Source organism: Dromaius novaehollandiae, chromosome Z (genome assembly GCF_036370855.1).
Source record: "Dromaius novaehollandiae isolate bDroNov1 chromosome Z, bDroNov1.hap1, whole genome shotgun sequence".
NCBI lineage: Eukaryota > Metazoa > Chordata > Aves > Casuariiformes > Dromaiidae > Dromaius > Dromaius novaehollandiae.
In genome coordinates, this window is record NC_088132.1 from 5069496 (window position 1) to 5084252 (window position 14757).

General features: G+C 35.1%; 2 protein-coding genes across 5 annotated transcripts in view; one reads left to right on the plus strand and one right to left on the minus strand.

Moving 5' to 3' along the window:
• IFT74 (intraflagellar transport 74) overlaps nucleotides 1-14757 on the minus strand; it is a 43339-nt gene that overhangs the window by 22973 nt on the left and 5609 nt on the right. For all 3 annotated transcript variants that reach the window (XR_010386331.1, XR_003261575.2, XM_026115796.2), the window contains exons 9-12: nucleotides 3264-3402; nucleotides 2180-2242; nucleotides 1092-1235; nucleotides 424-464 (exon numbers count right to left, since the gene is read on the minus strand). Coding sequence is in view for 1 of the 3 variants with exons in the window: in XM_026115796.2 (XP_025971581.1) it covers nucleotides 424-464; nucleotides 1092-1235; nucleotides 2180-2242; nucleotides 3264-3402 (387 nt within the window). In the remaining 2 variants the exon portion in view is untranslated. The remainder of the gene's footprint in view (nucleotides 1-423; nucleotides 465-1091; nucleotides 1236-2179; nucleotides 2243-3263; nucleotides 3403-14757) is intronic.
• On the plus strand, nucleotides 6820-14142 carry LRRC19 (leucine rich repeat containing 19). 2 transcript variants are annotated; one of them, XM_026115798.2, is made up of 5 exons: nucleotides 6820-6906; nucleotides 9440-9532; nucleotides 11023-11533; nucleotides 11730-11942; nucleotides 13239-14142. In XM_026115798.2, exons 2-5 carry the CDS (start codon nucleotides 9449-9451, stop codon nucleotides 13565-13567), a joined length of 1137 nt encoding a protein of 378 aa, XP_025971583.1. In that variant the 5' UTR covers nucleotides 6820-6906; nucleotides 9440-9448; the 3' UTR covers nucleotides 13568-14142. The 2 variants fall into 2 exon arrangements, with proteins under 2 accessions (XP_025971583.1, XP_064358919.1); XM_064502849.1 differs by lacking the exon at nucleotides 6820-6906 and adding an exon at nucleotides 8606-8761.

Genomic DNA, 14757 nt, shown 5'->3' on the forward strand with positions numbered 1-14757 from the left:
CCTGCCAGCTCAAACTTATTATCTCAGTATTCTAGGTATTCACTAAGAAAACTGCTATGGCAAATTAATTATTATCACCTTCCAGTCGTTAGCCAATATCTTTTAATCAGAGGTTACAGTCCCCACAGATGTGCTGGCACAATGGAATATGTGTACTCAAACTTCACACTTTTCCATTTTTCATTCAGTATATTGACATGAATCTATCTACATCAATAAGGCCAACAATTCTTGGTTTGTGAATGGATGTAGCTGAAACAGAAGGATATATTCTGTTCTCTGTGGAGGGTTAGCACCAGATGAAGCTAGAAAATGTGATGATTTAAATGTCCATAGAAATATGTGATGGAATTCACCTATCTGTCTTTAGGAGATGAATGTAATTTGTAGCAACAATTTGATACAATGGCAGGCAGTACTCACTGTCTTTCCATGCTTGCTATTTCTTGATTATCTTCTTTAACCTATACAAATGTATAATAACTTTCTTAACATAAGAAATAACATTTACAAATTAATACAGCAAATAGCAACTCAGCATAGAAAATCACAAGCTTGCTTTCACATTGTTCTGCAACAGTTCTTCACTGAAGAAAGTGATTTTTAATAGTGTTATCTCTTCCAAATGCTCTCTTTCTTTCTCAATATGTACTTAAAACTTGAACACAGTCAACAGTGTTTTCAGTCCAGCAACTTGTATAGTATATATGGATTGCTGGGCAACACAGTGTGGGCCCATGCAAACAAACAAAATTACTCCTGAATTAGTACATCTGCTCACCACCCCAAAAGGACTCCATCTGGACTCATGTCACAGAACTGTTACATAGGACCAACTTAATTTTCTTATTCCAACATGACTGACAAATTGGAATAGGTCACCTAATTGAAAAGCTTACTGCCAGTTTTTTTTTGGCTGAACCAGAATCAACCCTTCCAGCGAAAGCATTAACTGTAGTGAGTTTCAGCTGTTTTGTGCATCTGAGAGAACAAATAAGGGCAAGATTGAAAACCAAATATTTTCAAATATTATCATCCCTTATAATACCAAAACAGAGAATGCTTTAAATGAAATCATTTCAGGTTCTTGCCTGCTTTAGTAATCTCTCTCTTTCCTCCTGTGGAGAACCCATGTTCTTGTCCTCAGTAATCATTTGATTTCGATGTTCCTCAAGCTCATGGAGCTTTTCATACAACTTCACAGCCTCCTGTTTTACCTGGGAGTGTGCTATTTCCTATTCAGAAAAACAAACAGCTATTCAGCTGCAGTTACTACTTGGCAAGAACATTGCAGAAATTATGCTTTTGTTGAGCAACATTTATTTATATATTGAAAGAAAGGCTTATTCGTTACAAACCGTACCAAGAAAACTGTATAAAAAAACCCCATCCTTACAGTCTATAATCTCATCACTGCATTTTCTGGAATGGCATGTCCATTCAGCTATTTCTTGCTTTATGAATTCATCTTCAAGTAAATTTTCTGAGTAAATTTTCTTCACTGTTTCTAGATCACCAATTATACCCAGTGTTCAAAAGGACTACAAAAAATGTCTACTAACATTCAAAAACAATCCTTCCTGAAGATGTACATGACTGTATGTTTTAGCCCATTGATCCATTTTTCCATAAGAGACCCAATGTAAGACACTTTTCCTCATTCTAGCAAAGTGACAGTATGTTAGAAATGTGTGTTTATGTATGTTTGTGACAGAAAAAAAATATCTCAGTCAGTTACCATTTTGTGTTCGAAATGTCAGTTCCTTTTGAAATGGAATGTGGAACATAAAATCATTCTCACACATAGCAAAAAGTTGAAATCATAGAAATTAGGTCTCACAACTCCTTAAGAAGCCTGTGAATGATAATTTCATATTTATCTTCAGAGAATAATTCCTAGTAAGTCAAATGTCAAATAGAACATTTGACAATCACATGAGTAACTAAAACTAGGAAACCTCATTGTATCAAACTTTGTACACGACATCTGGCAAAAATAACCTCTACCCACAACTCATTTTAAGTTGTTGGCGGAAACAGAGAGAAGAGGCTTTGCCTTTACATTCTACAGCATGATCCTACAGTATCTGAAAAAGATTTTTTTCTACTGTAAGTTTTATTGTTTTTGTCATTAGGGATCAGAAAGATTGGTATGATGACCAGTTGTTGTCATACATACAGCTCTTAGAGACTCCTCCTTTACATTCAGTGCATCCAGTTCCTGCTGTTGAACAACCAGTTCCTAAAGAGGAAAAAATGCAAACTTTAGTTAAGAACTAGTACTTTGTGAGATTTACTTCTTGTTCTACAACTTAGTATTTAAAACATCTCATTGATCTTTTTAAAAATACAAAAGACTGGGTTGTGTCCAGCTTCTCCAAATGGCTCAGGTATAAAATCCACTTATTTTTAGCATCCAGCTTTTCCAGTAAACAACTTACTGTTATTTGCAGTTGGGCTATAATCAAAAATTGTTTTCACTTTTTTGTATCTATTTCTTAAAAGCAGTATTAAGAGTTGAAATGATCACTTCCACTTTAGATCTTTGAAGCCAGATTCTTAAATCTGAGCTAGCCTCTGTAGTTTATTACAGTCATTAAAGAGACAGGTAGCCCCTGGCTAGTGATCCAGCTCATCCTAAAACAGGTGGGAAGCACTCACCTTAGAAGAGCTCATATGTGTCTTTATATTGACTACACAGGGAGACTTACTAAGAACGCATGTCTGAAGTTAGTTGATGTTATTCCTACCCTAGAGCTCTTATTTCTTTTGTTAATATTAAGACTAGTGAAGCTATTTGAATTTTAAAAAGCCCAGTCTACTCTTCTTGTTCATCCAGATAGACAATAACAACAACAACAAAGCCAGATTCATTTTTGTACACAGAAGAAATATTTCTACTTAAGGCAAAGTAAAAAAATACTGCAATTGTTCCTCCCTTTTGCATGCTTTTTACACATCTGCCTAAATATCTAAGCAGTACAGAGGTTCTTAAAAGCTACAGGTGTATCAGTCTCCAAATCTGAAAGGAAGAAAAAGATGAACATCATTTTTTTAAAAATAAGAAATACGAAGTATTTTGGTTTTCATCAGTTGCTCAATTTATTCTTCAGGCACTCCTACAATATACTGATAACTAGGATACCAGCAAACTTTTCTATTATATTACTCAGCTCTCAAGTTCTCTAATATTTAAATCATATCTGAAACTTATGGAGCTGGATTCAGAAACATTATAGATAAATACTACGAAACAAACCAACCTGGCAAAGCTTTTCATTTGCAGTCTTCATCTCCATATATTTAGCCTGATTTTCCTGAGACATGTCTTTTATTATGTCATCTGCTACTTTTTTTTGATGTTCAATATCTTCTTCCACAGCTTGAATTAATTTTTCTTTGCTGTAAAAATAGCATATGTTGGTAACTTTTACTAATTGATGTTTGTTTTGAGCATCCATTTCAAACTCTGTTTTGAACTCTGGCTTCAACCCCTCTGACATGATCCCCTAACACAAACCTCAGCAGACTCTCAGAAGAGGAGTTAGCTTCTTGTATCTGATCTTCTTGGCTCTGTATTAGCTATATAAACATTCTTACCATGGGGTACAGCAAATGAAGACTTCTTTGCCCTCACAGTACTCATACTACACTTCCCGACACCCCCACCCTCTCTGCAAGCATAGTCCCCTGAACTGAGGGGGACTCATCCCTCTCAGTTGTTCTGTCACTGACTTCATGGAGTCAGATTTGGCAGTCTGAAATAAAGAAGCTGGAATATGATTTGTGAATGCACATAAAGAAAACACATTATAAAGATACCACTACTTGATGGTGCTGGATAATGATGATTAAAAGGCCTTCTTCTATCAATGAACTGTTGGATTCCTTAACAATGGGGAGCAATTTACGAGTCTTAGGCAGTGTAGAGCTTCTCATCCATGCAGAATTACTAATTTCTTACTTTCTTGATTCATGACTGTAATCCCTTTAGGAAATCAAGGGACTGTAACCATAAAAAATTCTCTACCAGTGCAGAGCTTTAGCATCCGATCCTACAGGCAAATGTATTAGCAGAATCAAGGAATGCATAAAAAGTTGTTCTAACTGCTTCATGTAGTCTAATATACTTGAATTTCCATGTAATTCCTGAATTGCTATGAAATACTGAGGAATTTTTATGAAATTCCTGAAAGCTAGAGAGTCAAATAATTTGAAAACATAGCTGAAGAGAAGATAAAGGAAATGAAAACTCAGCAGAAGCTGAAAAGTATACCTTCTTCCTCAGAAAGCCTTCCCTTAACAGTTCATCAAGGATTATTTAGATTGTTTGCCTGTTTCTAAAGTTATTTCTGTTCTTACAAATGACAAAATCAGATGGATACTTTCCTTCCAGATGGCAAAAATTGTAAAGTATGTGACTATCAGATCAACAATTACAAACAAAAATGCCCTCAGGCTCACAAGATGGTGTAAAGTAATGGAATTGCAAAAGAGTACTTTCAGAATGAGGGTATGATGAATATTTCATAGAAGCATAGTACAGCTGAGGTTGGAAGAGACCTCTGGAGGTCATCTACTCCAACCTCGCTGCGCAAAGCGGGGTCAGCTAGAACAGTTTTGTCAGGACCTTGTCCAGGCAGCTTTTAAGCATCTCTAAGTTTGGAGACTTCATAACCTGTTTGGGCAATCTGTTCCAATGTTTGACCACACTTACAATAAAAAACATTTTTTCCTATGTTTAAATGGAATTTACTGTTCGATTTGTGCCCATTGCCTTGTCCTGTCAATAAGCACCACTGAGAACAGTCTGTCTCTGACTTTTTACTCTCTCCCATCAAGTATTTATATTCATTGCTAAGATTACCCCAAGAGCCTTCTTTTCTAGAGGCTAAGCAGTCCCAGCTCTGACAGCCTCTCCTCTTAATTTCCATTACTTCTGGGGACTATTCAGTAGTGGAACAAACCTTTCAACTGGCTTCAAGAAAGATCTATAATCCCCAGAAATCCAAGATGGCTGAGCAAAAATTCCACCAGTATGGCCACTTGTGCTGCAAAGACTCTTTGCAGGCTGATGATGAAGAAACAAATGGAAGTGATGATCTTCTATGTTCCTTGGCAAAGTTGTAGTGCAGTGGGACTGTCCAAGAAATATTGGATGATTGGAATATGAAGGTAGATGGAACAACCTCTTGAGAGTCAAGCTGGTTTGTTGAAAACTAGTCCAAAGAATAAGGCCCCTGCAGTAAATACACCACCCTATGAATGGATTATTATGTTCCTCTTGATGGTGGAAAGGCCTAACTTCTTAAATGAAGTATGTTCTTAAGCTATGACAATAGTTTGCTTCAAGACTCTACAGAAGCCATGGAACTGGAAATCAGCAGGGGGCTCTCATGGGTCTTCTTTCTCCAAGGCTCCTCATTCCTCAGTCTGTGCCTATGAAAATTGTTGCAAAGTCTCAGCAGTGATAGCTTCTCTCAAATCAAGCTCAACAGGAGACAAATGACAACAAAATTGGCAAGGAAGGATGCAAGAAAATGACAAAATTGCTGATATCTAGAATACATCCCCACACTAAATGTAACTGTTCTGGAGAGACTGTCAGTGTCAGTCACAAGGAGCTTACCTCTAAGTACAAAGAGTGCCTTTTTCTGGAAATATTGGAGTGTTTAGGGAGGAAAAGAACAATACTACTTGCTACACTCCTCCTGTGTTCCAAAACAGCATGCAGAATGAGTTGCTGCTGTTGAGGACAGTGGTATCTCAGAACTGCACTGAATTCTCCTCATCTATGTCTGAGACTGCAAGTATGTATGGCAGAATATGGAAAGAAAGTCTACTTTTCAGCCCCCTTGATTTAACACGGGTATGGCCATGTTACTGAGCAGCCCCCTTACCTGAGGCAAATCTTTTTCTTATATGATGTGAACTTGGAGCAAGATCCCTCAAACTGATCCAGTATGTCCCTGATATCAGAAATCACTGACTTAGTAGAGATCCGGCTTCTCTGGTAGTCTACTTTCACAGAAGGTGAAAGTGCTTTTCTAACAGGCAATAAAAATATTAACAATAGGGTCACATGGGGAAAATTTATTACCACAGATAATGTAACTTTGGAACACTACTGGGGAAGCTGAACTGAGACCAAGGCTTGGAAAAGTTGCAGAACGTTCTGTGATATTAAGCAAAAATCAAAGTAGCAAAAACACCGCAGAGAACTAGTGAAGTAAAATGTTTCCTGCTCAACCAAGTATTTGAGAGCAATGGAGAAGGACAGCAAGCTAAACCCTTCTGTAGTTTTCTGCTATGCTTTGGAGAGAAAGCGACTTAGAGAATAAGTGCCGATACAACAAACATTTCCTGGCCATACTGTATGTACATCAGTATAATCCCTTTGTGAATGTGTATACAGACTCGCTCTCAAATGAGAGCAATTTTATTTTCTTTCAGATTTTCTCCCCGAAATATCTCCCATATAACAGATGTTCCTAAATGCCTAAAATTCTTCGAAGATATGAAATTTTATTCATTTGATGGTTGGACCACATTAAAAAAAAAAAGACCTTTCTTTAACTGAACATAACCTAGCTTGCTTGTAAATTCCCTGTGGCATTTTACCTCTGTGCTTCCTGTATGACCTGGAACTTGACACCTAAGCATACTACTATTAGACTTCCCTATTGGCTGAAGATCCAATTAAATCTAAGACCATTATAAGAAATTGCTCAACCTAGTCAATCTTTTGCTAAAGATGTTCTAGTTTTATTTTTTTTTTTAAGCTACCTGCTTATTCATCAGGTACAAAGGTTGAAAAAAACCAAGTGCTGTTGCACCATATTATTGTCACTGCACAGAAAAGCATACTCATATGTATATACGCTGTCTCTAAGAAGCAACAGAAAGGTAAGACACTTGGCACAAGATCTTTTTCAAAATCCAGGCAAAGATTTGTTAATATAACTTGGCTGCTAGACTGGAGAGAGATATATCTTGATATGCATTAAAAATTCAGAAATTACTACAAACCTTGGACATGCCAGATTGTTAAGTAAATTATAATTCAGTAGAAAGACAGAGAGCAGTCTGATTGTTTTTTGAAAAGCAGACTATCTGATTACATAAACTCCACTGCTTCCCCAAGTCTGCCTTTTTCTTTACAAATACAAGAAAAACAGTAACAGTTATTAAATGAACAAATCTTCAAAACCTCCCTAAGGAAAACTTTTTAAGAAAACACTTCTGAGCTCAAGTTACAAGAAAATGCAAGATATTATCAATGTATTGCCAGCCTCGAATTTCTTTCTAAAATGATCACCTTAAATGGCACTTCTTTTTTAAATATGGTTGTAGTGAAAAGCTACATCGCAATTAATTATGGACACTTTCCTGTTCTTCTATTGATTATAAGGGTTCCTTCCCACCCCTGCACAGTAAAAGGAAATCAACTTTATAGAAAAAAATCCTAACTTTTGAACAGACATGAAAGTAAAAACCCATAAGTGTGTTCTTGAGATAAACATATGTAGCACGAATTTTTAGAGAGAAAAATGATTTTTCAAGTTGATGGTATCCCTTTTATTCAGATTTATTAACTTTTTGCTTAAACTTTTTAAAGACTTTTTGATTTACTTCATTTTTTAACTTGGTTAACTGGTATAGAGAAACTTAGAGATTAATTAATTTTAAATAAGCATGTATGCATTTTCACCACTTTATTAACTAGAGTATTTTTCTTTAAATCTGCGAACTAAAATAATGTTGTTAATCTGTTTCTATACTACCTGGTTAAGGCCTGCCCTGTTTCTGAATGACTTGGAAGAGATATCTGTGAACTCCAAGTATGCCACAAGCTCCAACTGTAAACACAGTCTGCATCAGGAGTTCCAAAAATGTAATGTTTAGCACATATACAAACTGCTTCCAAAAAGTATGCAGGCCCACAATATTATCATTGCCAAGAACAGCACCTAATACCACAGTGACTGCTGTTGCTAATATTCCTTGTCCCTGCTGCTGCTAATACCTGGTGAAAAAAGTTTATGAACTTGTTATGTATTTATTGTAAGTTTCCAACAGTGGTAAATACAAACAATGGATCAGAGTAGTAAATGTGCCATTTATCTTCCTGTTCTTTCAAAAAAGTAAGAAAGTTACCACATTGATTCAGGTAGGTGAGTGAGTTCAGTCAGTCCTAGATCAGAGAGACAAATGCACAGAGGCGATCAATGAGATTTGACCAGTTTGGCCTATGATCTCAGCTATTATGATGTGGATTAGCAAAAGCTTCCCAGTCGTCTTTTTAAGAAGTGATAGAGATATTTTGCAATCTGTCTGACTTCCTAGATTTGGCATTATTCTTTGTTGGTGCAACTGAGCTTCCTTATGCATTTCTTTTTCCATTTTCTGTTAAACTCAGTGAATATTCTCTACTGCTCAAGAGCAACAATAAACATTTTAAACAACTATCTGTATCTTATCTTTTAGTCTTTTTTTCTAATCTTTTCACTAAGAGACTTTGGATGCTTAAAAAAAAGTGCAAAAATATCAAAGTAATAATCTACCTTTTACATGACATTTTAGTTCAAATCCGGCATAAATAGAAATCACTCTAATATTTGATGGAAAAGATAGAATACACCTGTTCAGAATGAGTATATCTTGAAAAATAATGCCTGATTCTAAGGAGAAGATGGATGAGTTACACTTTTTCTGTGAGAAGTTAATCTCAGAAAACCTCTCCTGACTTGCAAAAAATAAGGTATGTATCTCTTCAGAAAATCCAGCACAACAGACTGAACCATGTTTACTTAATTCTAAAGATCAAAGCAACCATCATACTGCAGGGGCGCATGGTTACGTGACATGATAGATGTTACACTATGGATCATAAATATCATAAAGACAGTAAATCTGTCTTAAGCATTTACAAAAAATTCTTACGAACAAACATAACAAGATAAGAGATGCTTGACTGGACAAACCCCACCCCAGTCCATCTAGCATATTATTCTGCCTCCATCAGTGGCAACAAGAGGAATTATTTGCAGAAAGCATGCAAGCCTGGACACTTTCTCAGTTTACTCCTCTCATACTCTTCTAGTATCCATAATTGCTTTATTAGGGATCCTATTGAGTACACCCCTGCCTATTCCTTTTATCCATTTATGAACCTGATATGCACTAACTTGCCTAGTCTCTTTTTAATCTGCTGATTCTGTCTGGTCACTTGATTTCAGGTTTGTCTCAATTTAGTGAAAGCCTAATGCATTAATGTTAACGTAAGATTTTTTTCTTAATTTTCCATTTGACAATATTTGTGTGGAATAAATATATTAAGTTATCACTGAAATAACTATATCTATTAATATGTTAAAGAACTACTACAGAAGAAACTGAAATTCTGGTCTTAATATATAAAAATGTTCTTTTTTGCTAGATTCTGAACATGAAACTCTCTTGGCTCCTGATCTGGGCTGAAATACTGTTTCTGAAGCCAGTCACAGCTGACTGCAACATTACTTCTCAAACAGTAAGTTTTATATGTATGTAAATTACCCCCTTTTTGAAAAACATGCTAGAAACTAAAGACATCTTCAAAACAATATTATGAACACCTAATACCTGAAGAAAGAAGCACTTTTAGACAAACAAAAAGGGAAGGATTTTTGTAAAATGGACAATTAGCTGCTGGTAATCATTATGAGAGATGGAATAGCACAAAACACATTTGAGATGGTTTTATACCTCAGTCAAATTTCACTGCAGACTACAGGCGTGTATCCTTCGTCTTTACACAGTTTGGAACAGAACTAAAAAGCAACAGCTCTTTGGGAAAGGTTAACTACTGCTCAAGCTAGAGAGAATTACTGATTTAGCACCTGCCCAAGTCAAGTCCAAATGAATAAAAGATACCTGTATTTAAAGCATTCTTTCAAACATTAACTTAATGGATTTTATATTTTTGAGGAACGGAAGGAAAGAAGGGAGTCTTGATTAATGGTCAAGTGATAAAACTGGTATTGCACTATTTGCCCAGACTCATGACTTACAATACTGTATCTGCTGTTCATTCATCTTTGGGACAAACAGGAAGAACAAAAAAGGGATATGAAGGGTATGTATGGTGTAGAACAGAGACTCCACCTCCATTATTTTTAAATAAGCTATCTAGACTCAATCTGGCCACAGCAGTATTAAATTGAGCATGGGCTACTTATACTGAAAGAGGGACAAGACAACCAAACTGCTTCCAGTACTTCAAAGCTTATTTTTAAGCCAGTTAAAGTATCTTGACACTTCACTATAGTCTGCAGTGATGCATACATATACATAAAAGGAAATCTACTCTTTCCAGAAAATAGAAAATGTTTCAAGATTTTGAGAATAAACACTCTCTAGCCTAAAAAGACTGTAGCTAGCTAAATTTTAATCCAGAAATCCAAAACAAATTCAAGTGCCTTATTTATAATAACAATATGCACTCAATTTTTTGTTGAAAGTCTGCTCCAAATATATTTTTAAAAGTAAACATCATGATTAAAAAAATACCAAACACTTAAATTAATTCTCATCTTTGAATCCAGTTCCCTCTATGACACCTTCTTTTGGTGATTTCCCAGTTATGTGGAAAGGAATCTTTTATAACCAGCAAACTGCCATATTTGAACTCTAAAACAGATAGTGCTACTAATTCCAAGATAGTATACCAAACTGGTTATGTTTTGGCTAATAATTACAGAAAGAGCTTTGTACCTCAAAGAGAGTTTTAGTCTATGTACTTCAGAACTTCAGGTCTTTGATATACCAAAACAATTCATTATCTTATAGCATGAATCCAGAGGTAAATTAAGAAAAATAAAGAGAATTGCAGGAAGACTAGTAGAACTCTTTCAAAGAGCTGCCATGACCAATTTCAACAAGGATTTTTTGTTCCATCAGTGGTCGTCATCGGAATTCCTTCATCATCATATTTTTCTACAGTATTTATTTTAATTCTCAATGTTCTCTTCTTTTCAACAGGTCATTTGTGAGGAGTCCGGAAAGAACCTCCATACTATCCCCACTAACATTTGCCAAAATGTTACAAAATTAAGCCTCAAAAATAACAAAATAACTTTAAATGATACTGACAAAAAGGTTCTTCAAAGGCTTACTAACCTCACTGAACTCTATCTGAATGAAAATAGAATTATTGTACTGTATAATAACAGCTTCTGCAAACTGACAAAACTCACAATTCTGGATATCAGTAATAATCATATTACCATGGTACATAAAGCAGCATTTGCAGGCTTAAATCAGCTCTCAAAGTTGAATCTATTCCGTAACAATATTACTCAATTAGATTCAGATGTATTTACGTCATTAAAGAGTCTGACAGTTTTGAATCTACAGGATAACCTATTGAAATCTTTTCATATGAAATCATCTTGTAAGTTGATTAAAATCACCTTAGCTGGAAACCCATGGAACTGTTCCTGTGACCTTCTTGATTTACAGAAATGGCTAACTACCTCCAACGTGACAATGGGTACGTTCTCATAAAAGCAGCACGTCATATCTGTTTATGTCAAACAGCCTTGTTTTTTTCTGATCTGAATAATATTCCAACATCAAATTATCCGCAAATCACATTTTGCAGCAATAGATTAGTTATCCATGGACATATTTTAGATCAGCCAATTAATTAATTAATCTCACAGCTTTTTCTTTGTTCATATTCACAGAAAATGAAAACAACACTGTATGTGCATTCCCAAACACCCAGAAAATAATTTCTATCAGGACTGCAGTTATCCAAACAACAGACTGTGATTTTAAAAAAGATTCTTTCGAAACCACTGTAACTTCCACTTCTTCCAATAAGCTTAAAAGCATTGCCTTTCTAACATCTCTGGCTTCTACAAACAACGTTACCGGAAACAATGGAACGCATGCAGGTAATATATTGATGCTTCCCTTTACTGAGTATATGCTGTTCAAATTGCTGTCCCATGCTTTAATATTGTTCTATATTTCTGTAGCACATTGTAAATTTTCCATAAAAGCTAGGGCTATGAAGACAGTCCTATTTACTGATTTTGTCAGACTGTAAGCACATCATAGCAAATGCTGGGTTTTACTTAGTAAGCACTCAGAACAAATAAACCACACCTTAAATGTCAAATGAAACTACAAACTGATGATGCAAAAATTTCAAAGGATTAAAATTCAGACAATTGTACAGATCTGCCTAACAGAATTAGGAAAGCCATCACCTCTTCTTCCAAACTAGTTTTTTTCTATATGTAGTTGCCCTCTTAATATGTGAAAGAGCAAGCCCATTAATTATAGTTCTGCCCTCTACTGCAGTTCAGTGTAAAGGACGTGGATGTGCCTGTCCCACACTCTTTAAAATCTTCAGTGATATCATCACTTTTCTTCACCTCTTGATGCTATTTCCATCATCACTCTGCTATACTCTTTGTCTTTCCTTTTGGTAAAAATCAATTCTTTTCCCTTTCTTCCATTGAACTTAATGTTCCTCTCTGCTCTTCCATATTGAAATGCTTCACTCCTTGCTTCCAGCTAGAGCAGAAATACTGATCTCCAGATATACAAAGACTGTAAGTCATCACAAACCCCTTTTGCAGCAGCAGCTGAATGTATTCTAGAGGTTCTAGAGCAGTAGCCAGAATATAAAAACAATTTGTAAATATAGACTATAAGCACCAACAATCTACTGAAATTTTATTACAAAAGAAATATAACTGAAGGAATATGCCAGACAAAAGAAGCAGTAAGTCTGAGTGCAGACATCCTCACCATAAAAATGTAAGCGAGGGAACTAGCATTTGAAGTCAATTACTATTTTTTTTCCATTTTCAAAGCATAAACCCAGAATTTAATTAAATTTTGAAAAATGATTATTTTATCTTGTGTATCTCCCCAGCACTTCAGCTGACTTTGAAAAAATTATTTAATTTTGATAAATATGCATGGTATGCATATTTGTGTACCAATAAATATGCATATTCCCTTACATTGCTAAGAAATATGAGACATATATGCATTTTTGCTCTAAGTGATCCTACTGCCTTTCTAGTAGCTTAGAAATAACATTTTATTAATCCTTTAAAGACACTAATTCCCCTGTAATCTTCTATTGTGTGAGTTCAGTCCAACTATGAAAAAATTCTTATTAAAGTTCCTTTAGGTATTACACATGAAGATTTTTTTTCTTGTCTGTTTTAAAGTGTTACCACTTCTTGGCAAAAGTTGGACCTTCCTAGTGGGTGTCCTAGGGTTCGTCCTAAGCACTACGCTCCTGATTTTTACTGCCATAAAATGCCCAACATGGTATCGCTATTTGATCAGCTACAGTCACCGTCGTCTGGAAGAAAACGACCCAGAGATGTTTGAACAGGAGTTCTCAGCTGAAGTAAATTCTTTTCCCACTGTATCAGGTACAAACAATGAACATTCCATAGTAATATTTGAGAAAATTCATGCATTTGTTCCTGAGGAAGATGGATTTATTGAAGATAAATATATAGATACTGATGGAATATCTGAGGAGAGCTAATTTCTTACATAATGGATGATCTGACTTTCAAAACTTTAGTAACCTTGTTCAATCTATTCAGCCTTGCATATTATGGTACTTATGTATGACACAAAATGCTGCCAAGCAATCCATCTCTTTCTATTTCATCTGGTCAAATCTGTAACAAGGTATTGCTGCACGAATCAAAGCCAAAAAATCAAGTAACAAGCATGCGTTACTGCCATAACATGTAAGAATACAGATCATCTTACATAAAAACGTACTTCATCATTTCTTGGTAAAAACAAAACCCCCTTACAGTATGCTGCTAAACATGACCAAATCTTTACAAAGCAGCTTGTGAAGCTGACATTATTACCGATGCTTTAAAGGCGAGGAAGCTCAGAGAGGAAAAATGATTTATCTAAAGTGTTGAAGCAGACCACAGCCAGACTGCAGACTGAATCCAAAGTACTAGTATCACAGCTCAATAGTCTATCAGGGAAACTAACATCCTCCAAATAGAGAATGGTGTTCAGGTTTTTTTCAATGAATTAGCAGAACAACAGACTAACTTTTCTGCTAGCTTAAATGTGTTCACATACAATACAACAATAAATTATCATTACTGCATACTTAATGCCTTTATGTCTTATTTTGCTATTGAAACCCCATCTTTTCTCTTGACAGTCTATTAACACTTGAAAACACATTCAACAGCATAAAACAGATAAATTTGCAAGCTGTTGAAAACCAAAGTATTCATGGCTTATTATTAAACAGCAAAGAAAAGGCTTATTATTAAACAGCAAATTGCTATTTTTTAAAAAACATAGTATCATCCTTATTGAATTACCTACACTAAGCAACAAATTATGTTATTACCAGTGTATTTTTTTCTTTCACAAAAGTGAATATGAATTAAGAGTGTAACAACTTTCTGCATTATACAGTTTCATCAGAAGTAGTTCTTTTAATATCTACATGATGAAAAAATAAGAATTTAAACATGATTTCAATCTGTTCTTGGAAAGTCAATAATATCACTTCAGTACACATAGACTTCCCACTCATAAGTTAAAAGTATATCACAGTCTTATGTACAGTGGAATATGCATGTGTCTTATTATACTTAAAACTCCATAATTAATTTTCAACATCTGTATGTGTCAACTGTGAAAATCACACCCAAACCAGCAAGCTTCTGTATCTAGAATTGTGATCTAAGA

Excerpts from the sequence above, each read along its gene's own strand:
- LRRC19 (XM_026115798.2), top strand. The coding sequence starts at position 9,449 with ATGAAACTCTCTTGGCTCCTGATCTGGGCTGAAATACTGTTTCTGAAG. Across the intron at positions 9,533-11,022 it reads GCAACATTACTTCTCAAACA|GTCATTTGTGAGGAGTCCGG; the intron begins GTAAGTTTTATA and ends TCTTTTCAACAG. Across the intron at positions 11,943-13,238 it reads AAACAATGGAACGCATGCAG|TGTTACCACTTCTTGGCAAA; the intron begins GTAATATATTGA and ends TCTGTTTTAAAG.